This window comes from Cololabis saira, chromosome 2, assembly GCF_033807715.1.
Source record: "Cololabis saira isolate AMF1-May2022 chromosome 2, fColSai1.1, whole genome shotgun sequence".
NCBI lineage: Eukaryota > Metazoa > Chordata > Actinopteri > Beloniformes > Belonidae > Cololabis > Cololabis saira.
Genome location: NC_084588.1, coordinates 4,599,429 through 4,612,594, shown reverse-complemented (window position 1 = coordinate 4,612,594; position 13,166 = coordinate 4,599,429). Strand labels below are relative to the sequence as shown.

The window sequence follows — 13,166 nt, the reverse complement described above, 5'->3', positions numbered from 1 at the left end:
TAAACTTATGTTCACATTCATAAAACAAATGTATGATGGTCTCTTCGTCATGTTTACAAAATACACCTCTGCTATCAATGTCTACACATTTGGATATAAGTTGGTTGGTGGGGTAAATATGATGTAAAATTTTATATTGGACTTCTTTTAATTTGTTTGAGATTGCAAATTTATAGGGAAGGAGCCACGCTGTTTTCCAATGAATGTCAGAAAAATGGGAGTTCCAAACAAATTTCCCTCTTGGGGTTATTTTCCTTTTACTGTAAGAGTAGTTTCCTATGTGTTTATTATAAGTCTTTCCGTCGTTGTCCCCCAGCCCATGAACGCAGCGTGACGTCAGGTGACAGTCACGTGACGGTTTGTTGACGGTAGAGGAGGGAAGATGGCGGCGCGCTGGAGCAGCGAGAATGTGGTGGTGGAGTTTCGGGACGCTCAGGTGCGTTCAGGTGCTGCTAAAGTGGGAATCAACGGAGACAGAGAACCGTGCACCAGTCCAGATCCATGTCAAGATTAAATAACTGTTTGTCTAAATGTTTTTAACCGAATTATGACATAAGAGTGTGAGGTCACAGGAGCCTCAGCTGCTGTCAGGGGTTGGAGTGTGAGGGACTAGGACTAGGACAGGAACCAGGACTAGGACTAGGACCAGGACTATGACTATGACAGGGACCAGGAGTAGGACTAGGACCAGGACTATGACTATGACAGGGACCAGGAGTAGGACTAGGACCAGGATCAGGATCAGCACCAAGATCAGGACCAGGAGCAGGACAACACTAAAGATGTAGAACCTGGAGGAGATGATAGATGTGCTGCTGGATCTGTGGTTTGTGTTTGATATCAAGTTAAAAAATGAGAGTAAAAGAAGCTTCAAGCGGCAACGCTTTTTAATTTTTGCTTGATTGTCTCTGCGCTGCTGAAAAGTCAGCTGGAGCCGTGAGCAGCTATGAAGAGACAGAGCTCCTGGTAGATCTGGTCGTTCCTTATCTCCGTCTAGATCCTTTTTTAATTCTCTCCTCAGCACCAGGTTTATGAACATCTGACCCTCAGAGTTGGATCATGAAACAGACTTTTGCTGCCATTGCTGGTTGAATAAAATGAACAAGAATCCGTCAGATTCTCTTTCTCTGATTTCCTCCTCCTGACTCAGACGTCTGACTCCAACCCCCCGACCAATCGGTGGCCTGTAGTGTGATGATGTCAGATACAGCCGACTCAGCCGCTTAGAACCTCGGCAGAATAGTTACAGAAAAGTATCTACTCGGCACGTTAGACCCCTAGTGGGAAAGAACCGAGGCGAGTGGAGTCGGGCTGAGTAGGTACTAGTGGAAAAGCGCCGTAGGAGTCACCGTAACTGACCAGCTGAAAATGGTAGATCCGGTGTGATCAGGTGACCCATCTGAACACCATCCAAACATCTTCTGTTTTCAGGCCACCGCCATGTCTGTGGACTGCCTGGGCTCCCACGCTGTGCTGTCTGGGTAAGCTCCAGTCCCTGAACGCCTCAGTGTTGGTGCTTACGGAAGAGTGTTAGGGCCATGCAGGAGAACAAATATTTGAGAGGGGAAGATTTTTTTTATTGTGCACGTTGAGAATAATGTTGAAGTACAATTTCGAGATAAAATTTGAAATGTTGAGAAAAAAGTCGAAATGTCGAGATTAATGTTGAAATACAATTTCAAGAATAAAGTCTAAATTTTGTCAATAAAGTCGAAATTTTACCTTTTTTCCTCAAAATTTCAACTTTATTCACAAAATTTCGACTTTTTTCTGGAAATTGTACTTCAACATTAATCTCGACATTTTGACTTTTTTCTCAACATTTCAAATTTTTTCTCAAAATTGTACTTCAATATTCTCGACATTTTGACTTTTTTCTCGAAGTGCATAATGAAAAAAAATCTTCCTCCTCTAAAATATTATTTGTATTTTTCTCCTGCCTGGCCCTAATACTCTTCCGTAGGCGCTTGGGGCGGAGCATCACGTAATTGTTGTTGGGTGTTTTTTCCACATCCAGCCGTCGTTTCCTCTACATGGTGGACCTGGAGGCGCCATCGGAACCACCGCGTAAGATCGGACGTCATAGTAAGTGGGACGTGGGGACGGTCCAGTGGAATCCCCATAAGTCTGAAGGCCACATTTTTGCCGCCTCGGTGAGTTCTGAACATGGTCTCATTTCAATGTTTGGATCCAGGTTTCATACATTTTTATCTGGAAAAGTGATATGTGTGTTTCAGAGTAACCAGCGTGTGGATCTGTACTCGTGGAGGGATGGCTGTGGGGAGGCCCACACCTCGCTGCAGGGACACACCCGTGTCATCAGGTAACACAGAGGAGCGCCAGTCTGCGGGCCAAGGCCCTCATGCTGGATTCACACTGAAAGCGTCAAAAATCGCCTGACGCCTGCATCGCGCTGCTTGGTGGATTCACACTGAAAGTCTCCGACGCCTTTCAAGCTGCGCTGCAGAACTGGAGGGAACAAAGTGCATATAGTCTACATCAGGGGTCAGCAACCCGCGGCTCTAGAGCCGCATGCGGCTCTTTAGCGCCGCCCTAGTGGCTCCTGGAGCTTTTTCAAAAAGGTTTGACCTTTTTTTTTCTTTTTTTTCTTCTTTTTTTTCTATTTTTTTCCTTTTTTTCTTCTTTTTCCTTTTTTTCCATTTTTTTCTTTTTTTCTTCCTTTTTCCTTTCCTTTTTTTCTTCCTTTTTCCTTTCCTTTTTAATCTCGACATTTAGACTTTTTTCTCAAAATTTTGACTTTTTTCTTGAAATTTTGACTTTTTCTCGACATTTTAGACTTTTTTCTCGACATTTCGACTTTTTTCTTGAAATTTTGACTTTTTCTCGACATTTTAGACTTTTTTCTCGACATTTCGACTTTTTTCTCGAAGTGCATAATGAATAAAAAAATCTTCCCCCAGTTATAACTAATATAGAAACATGCAGCATGTGTTGCCTTCATTCTAAGGCTTATACAATTCACTCACTCACTCACTCACTCACTCACTCACTCACGCACTCACTCACTCACTCACTCACTCACTCACTCACTCATCTTCTCCCGCTTTATCCGTTACCGGGTCGCGGGGGCAGCAGCCTCAGCAGGGATGCCCAGACTTCCCTCACCCCAGACACTTCCTCCAGCTCTTCCGGGGGGAGTCCGAGGCGTTCCCAGGCCAGCCGAGAGACATAGTCTCTCCAGCGTGTCCTGGGTCTTCCCCGGGGTCTCCTCCCGGTGGGACATGCCTGGAACACCTCCCTAGGGAGGCGTCCAGGAGGATCCGGTACAGATGCCCAAGCCACCTCAGCTGACTCCTCTCAATGTGAAGGAGCAGCGGCTCGACTCCGAGCTCCTCCCGGGTGACGGAACTCCTCACCCTATATCTAAGGGAGCGTCCAGCCACCCTGAGGAAACTCATCTCGGTCGCTTGTATCCGCGATCTTGTCCTTTCGGTCACTACCCAAAGTTCATGACCATAGGTGAGGGTAGGGGCGTAGATTGACCGGTAAATCGAGAGCTTCGCCTTTAGACTCAGCTCCCTCTTCACCACCTCGGTGCGGTACATCGACCGCATAACTGCGGACGCTGCACCGATCCGTCTGTCAATCTCACGCTCCATTGTTCCCTCACTCGTGAACAAGATCCCGAGATACTTGAACTCCTCCACCTGAGGCAGGACTTCTCCACCCACCCTTATACAATTCAATTCAATTCAATTCAATTCAATTTTATTTATATAGCGTTTAATACAACAAAAGTTGTCTCTAGACGCTTTTCCAGAGACCCATACCCAGGACATGACCCCCGAGCAGTTATTACATAAACAATGGCAGGTAAAAACTCCCCTAGTGGGAGAAAAACCTTAAGCCAAACAGTGGCAAGAAAAACTCCCCTTTAGGCGGGAAGAAACCTTACAAGACAAGACTTCATTTTTTGCGGCTCCAGACATATTTATTTTTTGTGTTTTTGGTCCAATATGGCTCTAAAATATTTTGGGTTGCCGACCCCTGGTCTACATATATCTGTATATAGCTGCACATCTTCAGTTTCCTCTTTCACCATGGATCACACTTTGGGAAGCCTTTATATTTCTGCGTAGATAAGAGTGAGTTTGATCCTTAACCAGGTCGGTCCTGGATCAACATCAACCATCATCGTTGGTCCCGGTGAAGCTGCAGTCTGTCTGAGGTGAACACTGACACACCGGGTCCCAGCGGGTTTGGTCATTATGTTTAAACTGTGTTTTGTGATTAATAAGAACGTTTTTTAATTATTTTGCGTTGGATCGATGCTCAAATAAAATAGTTGGGACCATCCAGCTCCTCAACCATCAGTTACTGTTTCACATGAGCAGTTCAGGTAAAAACGGCAGTCAAATCAGGAAAAATGTCAGTTTGCTGGATGAAATATATTAATTCCTGATAAAATAAGTGTGTTAGTGCACAGCTCTGCTCCTGTACGCATGTGAATGAGTGAACGTTTGTGTGAACATGAAAGTACAATCTGCATTGAGGCTTCTCGCTTCAGGAATCCCGGTCTGTGATTGGACGCCTCGGCGTCGCCGCTGCTCATTTGCATAAAGTTGAGATTTTTATACTTCAAATTGACGCTCTGGACTCCTGCAATGTCTCCGACACCTCCGTGGCCTCCAACGCCTCTCGCAGCGCTTTCATAGACAATGAATGGCAGCCGGACTTCTATGACGCCCGTGACGCTTTCAGTGTGAATCCCGGGTCAGGAGTCTGCAGGCCGAGGCCCCCTGGGCTGATCGTGGTGTGTTTGTGTGTTTGTGTCCTCAGTGATCTGGACTGGTCCTGGTTTGATCCCGAGCTCCTGGTCACCAGCTCCGTGGACACGTACATCTACATCTGGGACACCAGGTATGAAGGCCCACGTCGTGGAGTCACAGCCGGGCGGGTTTTCTACTCACTTTACAGTTTTCTACAGTTTAAGCCAGCTGAAGGTGGCTGAAGCCGGCTGGAGCTGGTTGCAACTGGTTAAACTGGGCTGAACCCGGCTGGAGCCAGTTGGAACCGGTTGGAGCCAGTACTTGACTGTGAAAATCAAGTGTCAGAGTTTAAAATGTGAAGATCTCCAGACTAATTCTCCTCCAGATGTCTCTGTCTCTGTCCCCACACCCACTGATGTGTGTTTGACTCCACAGAGACACTCGGAAACCCACCGTGGCGCTGTCCGCTGTTGGTGAGTGTTCCAGGGCCCTGTCCCCTTGTTCCTCCTTCAGAGAAGTCTGGTGCATTCAAGGACCCCCAACATGACACACACATGTGTAGTTTACCGTCCGACCAAGACAGTTGTACAACACGCTCCTCAGGGGTCCATGAATGCACCACTTGTGGCTCTCAAGTTCCAAATCACATGAAAACCCAGGTTTGAAGCTGGAATGTCAGATGTTTTGAATGTGGTGATTGATGGAGACCGTGTCCACCTGTCCGTTGGTCTTCCTGTCCCCCAGCCGGAGCGTCTCAGGTGAAGTGGAACAAGAAGAACCAGTACCTGCTGGCCTCCAGCCACGACGGAGACGTCCGAGTGTGGGATAAAAGAGTGAGCGGCGGCGACTACACTTGTACAAATATTCAAGTGTCCGTTAACACAATGCCAAGAGGGAAAGACATCAGCAATGTTCTTATGACGCTTTTCCACTAGAACCTACTCGGCTCTACTCATCTCAACTCGGCCTGGTTTCTTTTCCACTACAATTCAGCACCTGGAGCAGAAGTAGGAGGTTGGAGAGAAGCTGCTGTGACGTATTTGATTGTGTGATCTAAAGGAAGAAGACAACAACACTAAAGATGTAGAACCTGGAGGAGATGATAGATGTGCTGCTGGGTCTGAGGCTTGTGTTCCATATCAAGTAAAAAAAATGAGAGAGAGAGAAGCTTCAAGCGGCAACACTTTTTAATTTTTGTTAGTTTGTCTCTGCGCTGCTGAAAAGTCATCTGGATCCGTGAGCAGCTATGAAGAGACAGAGCTCCTGGTAGATCTGGTCGTTCCTTATCTCCGTCTAGATCCCTTTTTAATTCTCTCCTCAGCACCAGGTTTATGAACATCTGACCCTCAGAGTTGGATCACCAAACACACTTTTGCGCTGCTGTGACTCGAGTCTCTCTTTCGCTGATTTCCACCTCCTGACTCAAGGCTGAATTATGGTTCTGCGTTAAACCAACGCAGAGCCTACGCCATCACCGTGACGCCGTAGTGAACATTCAGACTTCTCCGTCACTCCATTTCTCCGCGGTGCAGTAGCCCCCACAACCGCTAGGGGGTCGCAATCTTTTCCTGAATGGTTTTCCAGCTTTTCCGGTCACAGTGAATCAAAGAGATAAGGACAACTATTGTGCAAAAAAACTAAACAAAAAAAATCACACATACACGAAGAAAAGAGCGCTGAAAGTTCATGACTGCTTCCAACCGGAAACCGGAAATGCATTGCTACCAAGCGAATCAATCACAGCCCTCTCGTCTGAGTTTGGTCTGCGTCGCCTCGACGCGTAGTTATAATTTTTGGGAGGAGCACGTCAGTGACGGGGCGACGGCGTGGGGTGTGTGACACGGCGCAACCTGCGGCGTAGGCACGGCGTGGATTTGACGCGGAACCATAAATCAGGCTTCAGACGTCTGACTCCAACCCCCCGACCAATCGGTGGCCTGTAGTGTGATGATGTCAGATACAGCCGACTCAGCAGCTTAGAACCTCGGCAGAATAGTTACAGAAAAGTATCTACTCGGCACGTTAGACCCCTGGTGGAGAAGAACCAAGGCGAGGCGAGTTGGGCTGAGTAGGTGCTAGTGGAAAAGCGCCATAAGAGATTTATTATAACCATTGTTGAAGTATTTGTCCTCCTTACGCCTTACGTGTGTGTCCTGCGAGCAGAAGCCTAGCACGGCAGTGGAGTACGTGGCTGCTCATCTGTCCAAGATCCACGGCCTGGATTGGCATCCGGACAACGAGTTCATCTTCGCCACGTCCAGCCAGGACAACTCTGTCAGGGTGAGGACATGCAGATATGGGCCAAACATGCAGGACAGGCTTATTTCTGCCTCTTACCTTGATGTTTACCCATGGCTGTGTGTGTGTGTGTAGTTCTGGGATTACCGGCAGCCCAGGAAGTACCTGAACATCCTGTCGTGTCAGGTGCCGGTGTGGAAGGCCAGGTACACGGTGAGTCCTCCTCAAATCTCCATCACCCAAGACAAACCACACCATCAACATTATTAGGGCCCGAGCACTGACAGTGCCAAGGCCCTATTGTATCTTTAGGATTTTTTCTTTATTTTTTTTTCCTGACGAAAGGAGGGCCTTTTTGCCCCCTAAACGTGCCTCAAAAGTCACCAAATTTTGCATGCAAGCCAGGCCTGGCGAAAAATTTGATATTTCATGGTTTGCATTAAAGTTATTCTATGCAACTTCCTAGAGCTAGCAAGATTTGAAAGTGGCGCTTCCTCTAAGCCCCGCCCCCCACCCACGAGCGCTCCGTCCAAAGCCACGTCCCCACAAACACGAACGCGCATACGATTATTAAACATTTTGGACAGCACATTTACAGCAAAACTACCCCATGTCTCATTCACCTGTAAGCGAGGCCAGTTTTAGGGGGGGCAAGGGGGGACTGTGCACGGCACGGCAGCGCTGCGGTGCGCTGCAGGCTCTAAAGCAGGCTCTAAAGCCACGGCTACGCCGTAGCCTACGGCGTCTACTCTGTAGCCTACGGCGTAGCTGCGGCAACAGAGACGGCACGGCACCGCAGCGCGCTGCGCTGCACCGGCGCTGCGCTGCACCGGCGCTCTCCGCTCTCGCCGTGAGACGCCTACATCCCCACGGACCCCATACAGCTTCCGAGCTGGAGCTGCTGCGGCTTTTCACGGCTGCGGCTGTTCACGTATCCCCGCTCGCTGCCGCTGCTGCTGCTGCTGCTGCTGCTGCAGAGAGCAGCAGCAGCAGCGGACTAACGGCTCCCGCTCCCCGGTCACACACAGCGGGACCGACCCGCTCTGGAAATAACTACCGGTATCTATATCTATATACTGGGGTCCGTGGCAGAGGGGAGGGAGGGGGTTACACTGGGACACTGTGAGCCCAGGAGGACCCGTGAGAAGTGGACACGGGGGCGGCTGGAAGCGAGTGCGCGCATGGGACAGGGCGGGGGGGCGTGGTTTAAAATGAAGACATCTGATTGGTTCTTTCCAGAGGTGGAAAAAGTACAAAAATATTGTACTTAAGTAAAAGTACAAATTTTTCTGCTTGAAAATTACTTAAGTAAAAGTAAAAAGTACCCATTAAGAAAATTACTTAAGTAAAAGTATAAAAGTACCTCAACTTAAATATAATAAAGTACAAAAAGTACATGGGTTAAAATGTACTTAAGTACAAAAGTAAAAAGTACAAAGTACAAAGTACAAAATTCAAAGTACAAAATTATTTTCAAAAGGATTGCAAAGAAATGAAAAATCCAAGAATTTGCTTACAACTCTAAATAATGGTGATATTATTCTGACCCCTTTAGCGTTTGTTTCCATTACCCCATTTTAATTTCTCCCTTTGCTCATCACTGCTGCTGTACCCCATTGGCCCCGCTGACAGGTCCACCCCCAGCCTGTATATGCAGTGACAACATTAAGCAACCCCAGCTGATAAAGGATGAGACTTTTGAACTTTTAAATGCCAAAACCACCTTAGAAGTGGTGGAATCAAAGAATGGTGCGCATGGACACGCGTCGGCTGCCGCTCAAGGCTGATTTATGGTTCCGCGTTACACCAACGTACCCTACGGCGAGGCTCTGCGTCGATTTAACGCGGAACCATAATTCAGGCTTCAGTCCTCCTCGGTACTCGACGCGACGGCGGTTCCTCCGACCTTCCGGCCCGCCTCTGCGGCGCAACTCTCCCGGGAGCTGCGGCTCCTTCTCGGTATATTCACGCGCCCCCCTTCCTTCCCGTCCGCCTCATGGTTCCATAAATCTGCCCCGCTGTGCTGTTCTTTAATTTGTAGCGAGTAACGACGTGTCCAATTTTAAATGTAGCGGATTAAAAGTACGATTATTTCCTTGAAAATGTAACGAAGTAAAAGTAAAAGTACAGAAAAATGAAAGTATCAATAAAAGTACAAATTCTCAAAAATCTTACTTAAGTAAAATAACGAAGTACTTGTACTTCGTTACTTTACACCACTGGTTCTTTCCCTTCCTGGACCTGGACCAATCCGTATCATTCGGACCGAATGGGGGGGGCTTAGAGGTGCCTCTTTCAAATCTTGCTAGCTGATCAGGGATCAGGGATTTGTTGCATAGAATACCTTTAATGGGCATGGCCTAATGGCTCAACAGCGCCCCCTAGAAAACGCCATTTTGAATTAATCGTGTAATTTTGGCGCAATTTATGCCATTCCTTCAGCAGTTAATTCAGCCCGAACCGTAACGTGCACCCAGGTGTGTTATACATCAAAATGTGCGTCTCCATCCTGCGATGACGCACATTACTGTTCTCAGTCAAAAGCGTTACCGTGGCGACGATAGACGCCAAAAAGCGCACCCCCCTTTATCTGATTGGTCGCTATTTGATAGTTCCTACTTTCTGCCATAACTTTTGAATGGTTTGACATAAAGACTCGTGGGTGGTGTCATCAGTTTTGAGTCCTTGAACATAATTGGTGCAAAGTAGCTCCGCCCCTTCTTCTGATTGGTCGATATGTGATAGATCCTATTTTCTGCCATAACTTTGGAAATTGCACGCGCGAGGGCCCGTTCATCGCTACAAAAAATGCTACATATATATATATATATATATATATATATATATATATATATATATATATATATTATATTATTACTTACTTATAAAACACACATAACCAAACATCCCTACATTAATAACTATTCAATATAGTGATATAATACTCAATTATATGTATATATAAATATAGTCAAAAACAAAGCAATTCAAAGAAAACAAAACAAACGCCCAGCATTTAGTTGTGCTACTATGTATGTATTTAATAATAGAAGTAATTATAATGTATAGTATTACATTATCATTACTATATACTACTACTATATACTTATTACTATAATACTACAATATGATAGAGAACAATAGACAGCAATGGTATAACAATATACTTTATTAACTAGTATTATTAACTATAAGACTAGATATGCTGTATATATACTGGTTCATATATTTACCTCCAATTATATACATAAAAATTACTATAAATCTATATATCGACATATCTACATATAACTATAAATCCATGTATATTAATGGAGATAAAGATATATAAATACTGTACGTATAATATAGCTCAATGTATATATATTAATGATCTCAGTCCTTGAACAAATAGCATGATCCTAAACACAGCAAATATTTGAACCATGTGGTTGAGCTTCCTTCATAGATATGCAGCTGGGGGGTGGATGATGTGTATTTGACGTGTATTTGGTGTGTGTTTAGCCGTTCTCCCACGGCCTGGTGACCGTCATGGTTCCTCAGCTGCGGCGGGAGAACAGCCTGCTGCTGTGGAGCACGCGGGACCTGAAGAGTCCCGTCCACGCCTTCGTCGGCCACGACGACGTGGTCCTGGAGTTCCAGTGGCGTCCGCAGAAGGAAGGTAAATCTGCCACGCCGGCTCTTCACATCCCAACAAATCACTCTCAGAGCTGTAGCTTATCTGTGTGGTCAAAAATATTGGAACTTTTTCAAATGCAGTCTCACTCACATCCTGGTAAACTATGAACACTTTAACAACGTGTGGATCAATTCAGTCAATGAGCCTTTACGCATCCGTTTTCTGCACCACGGACAGCAAGCGGCAGTTAGAGAGCAGAAAAAGCGTATCTGACAAACGCATTTTAACTCATTCTGTTCACTTCATTCACTATGTCAGTGCAACAATATTACGTGGTCATGGATTGGCTAACAGCCTTGTTACACTGCAAAAACTCAAAATCTTTTGAGAATATTTGTCTTATTTCTAGTTAGAATGTTTCATTTTTAGTCAAAAAATCTCATTACACTTAAAACAAGAGTCATCACCAGAAGAATAACTTGTTATTTGACAATTTTCACCTGTTTCAAGTAGATTTTCACTTAAAATAAGTAGGAAAATCTGCCAGTGGAACAAGATTTTTTTGCTTGTAATGAGAAGATAAATCTTGACCTTTTCGGTCAAAATAATCACAATGTTGACCAGGGAAAAACCTGTGTTATCTTGTTTGTTGATTCTTATGTTTGTGATTGACCGAAATAAATATTACTGTAACTAACTAACTAACTCTTGTAATCGTAGTTTATATGTCATTGTTTCCATTACAAATATTTCTTCCGCAGGTCTCAGCCACTGCCCCACGGTCGCTGGTTCTGCTTTATACCATAACCTTGTTATTGCTTTTTTACTCGCCGATAGCAGAACTTTAACAAGATATTCATCCTCTTCTTGTATTATATCTTGTGTCAAATTTCCCTAATAAAGTATCTTACAAGATTAGGTAATGTGGTCTGGTGTCATTGTTCTTCCAGGATGGAAGGACTTCCAGCTGGTGACGTGGTCCCGGGACCAGACCCTGAGGATCTGGAGGGTGGATCCTCAGCTGCAGCAGGTTGGTGTTCTAGAGCGGCTGGGATGGAGCACGCTCCCCCTCCTCTGATCCGCTCACGTTTGTGCTGCTGTCATCGTTGTGCAGCTGTGTGTCAGCGACGTGGAGGAGCTGATGGACGGGCTGTCTCTCACCGTGGAGTCTGAGAAGTCCCTGTCGTCTCAGGAGCCGGAGGGACATCTCAGCATGGTTGCCCCCGACAACCAGCCAGGTGACGCAGAACCACCGATTCTAAAACGATTGTCATATTAATTCCTAAATATCGATTCGTACACTGCAAAAACTCAAAATCTTACCAGGAATATTGGTCTTATTTCTAGTTAAAAAATCTCATTACACTTAAAACAAGAGTCATTACCAGATAAATAACTTGTTATTTGACAATTTTTCACCTGTTCCAAGTAGATTTTCACTTGAAATAAGTAGAAAAATCTGCCAGTGGAACAAGATTTATCTTCTCATTACAAGCAAAAACATTTTGTTCCACTGGCAGATTTTTCTACTTATTTTAAGTGAAAATCTACTTGAAACAGGTGAAAATTGTTGTTTTTTCCAGTGATGACTCTTGTTTTAATTGTAATAAGATTTCTTTTTACTAAAAATGAGACATTTTAACTAGAAATAAGACAAATATTCTTGTTAAGATTTTCAGTTTTTGCTGTGTATCGTTTTTTTCATCATTACATTTTCGCACGGTGAACTTTAATCCCAGTAGTCACGTCATTTAATTCACACATATGTGTGGTGTTAAACTATCAAACAATGAACATGGCATCAAAGAGTAGCGGTAGCGTTAACAAAGCTTTGGTTTTGAAAACTCTTAAATAGCTTAAATTTCTAAATGTTATATTAGTTCAATGAAGTTCATAGTATCTATATTTACTATAGCTTGTTCGGTTTCTTCTGTTATCTGACAACGGTTTTTGATCGATTGATTGATTTGATTTATTTTGCTTCACAGATTTCCATTGTGCATCGTGTTCTGAATTCTGATTGGCTAAACAGTCTCCCGGTTTCTTCACTTCCTGTGTCAATAACGTTGGTTGCTTAGCAACAAGCTGAGAACGGCCAATGAGCTTCAGCAGCAGCTCAAGAACGGGACCTTTGATGAATCGTTCATTACAGTCTCAGATATAATCCATGTCTTTTTGCCCAGAAGAAAAAACAGCGACAAAACGACCTATAACTATTTTCTTCTCTCTCAATAACACCTGCACCGCGGCTTTAGGAGAAAAAGACGCTACAGAGTGAGTCAGGATGCAGCAGCATCAGAAGAGCAGTGAAATACGCACTAGTCACAATTTGTCCTACTGTACTTATTGTATTTTTTTTCATAGTCATTTTTCATTTTCTCCCGTTCAAATCCAGTTACTCGGTTTGCAGTGGGGCGGGGCTGATGGGGATATTCTGTTTGGCGTTTACATGACCCAATAGTCGGGTTTTAAAAGGAGTAACCCAGGGCTCATATTCAGGTTTTTAAAAGGGGTTATTGGTGTTTACATGGCCGTGCAAATTCGGGTTATTGCCAATATTCGGGTTTTAAAAGGGTTAT

At 44.8% G+C, this 13,166-nt stretch overlaps 1 protein-coding gene across 1 annotated transcript in view; it reads left to right on the top strand.

Annotated features, from left to right (window-relative positions):
- The first annotated feature begins 195 nt into the window (after positions 1-195).
- wdr59 (WD repeat domain 59) overlaps positions 196-13,166 on the top strand; it is a 37,610-nt gene continuing 24,639 nt past the window's right edge. The window contains exons 1-12 of the mRNA XM_061736370.1: positions 196-436; positions 1,432-1,481; positions 2,018-2,153; positions 2,238-2,323; positions 4,801-4,881; positions 5,166-5,203; positions 5,475-5,563; positions 6,894-7,010; positions 7,104-7,181; positions 10,473-10,629; positions 11,538-11,617; positions 11,702-11,825. Coding sequence (XP_061592354.1) covers positions 383-436; positions 1,432-1,481; positions 2,018-2,153; positions 2,238-2,323; positions 4,801-4,881; positions 5,166-5,203; positions 5,475-5,563; positions 6,894-7,010; positions 7,104-7,181; positions 10,473-10,629; positions 11,538-11,617; positions 11,702-11,825 — 1,090 coding nt within the window. The 5' untranslated portion in view covers positions 196-382. The remainder of the gene's footprint in view (positions 437-1,431; positions 1,482-2,017; positions 2,154-2,237; positions 2,324-4,800; positions 4,882-5,165; positions 5,204-5,474; positions 5,564-6,893; positions 7,011-7,103; positions 7,182-10,472; positions 10,630-11,537; positions 11,618-11,701; positions 11,826-13,166) is intronic.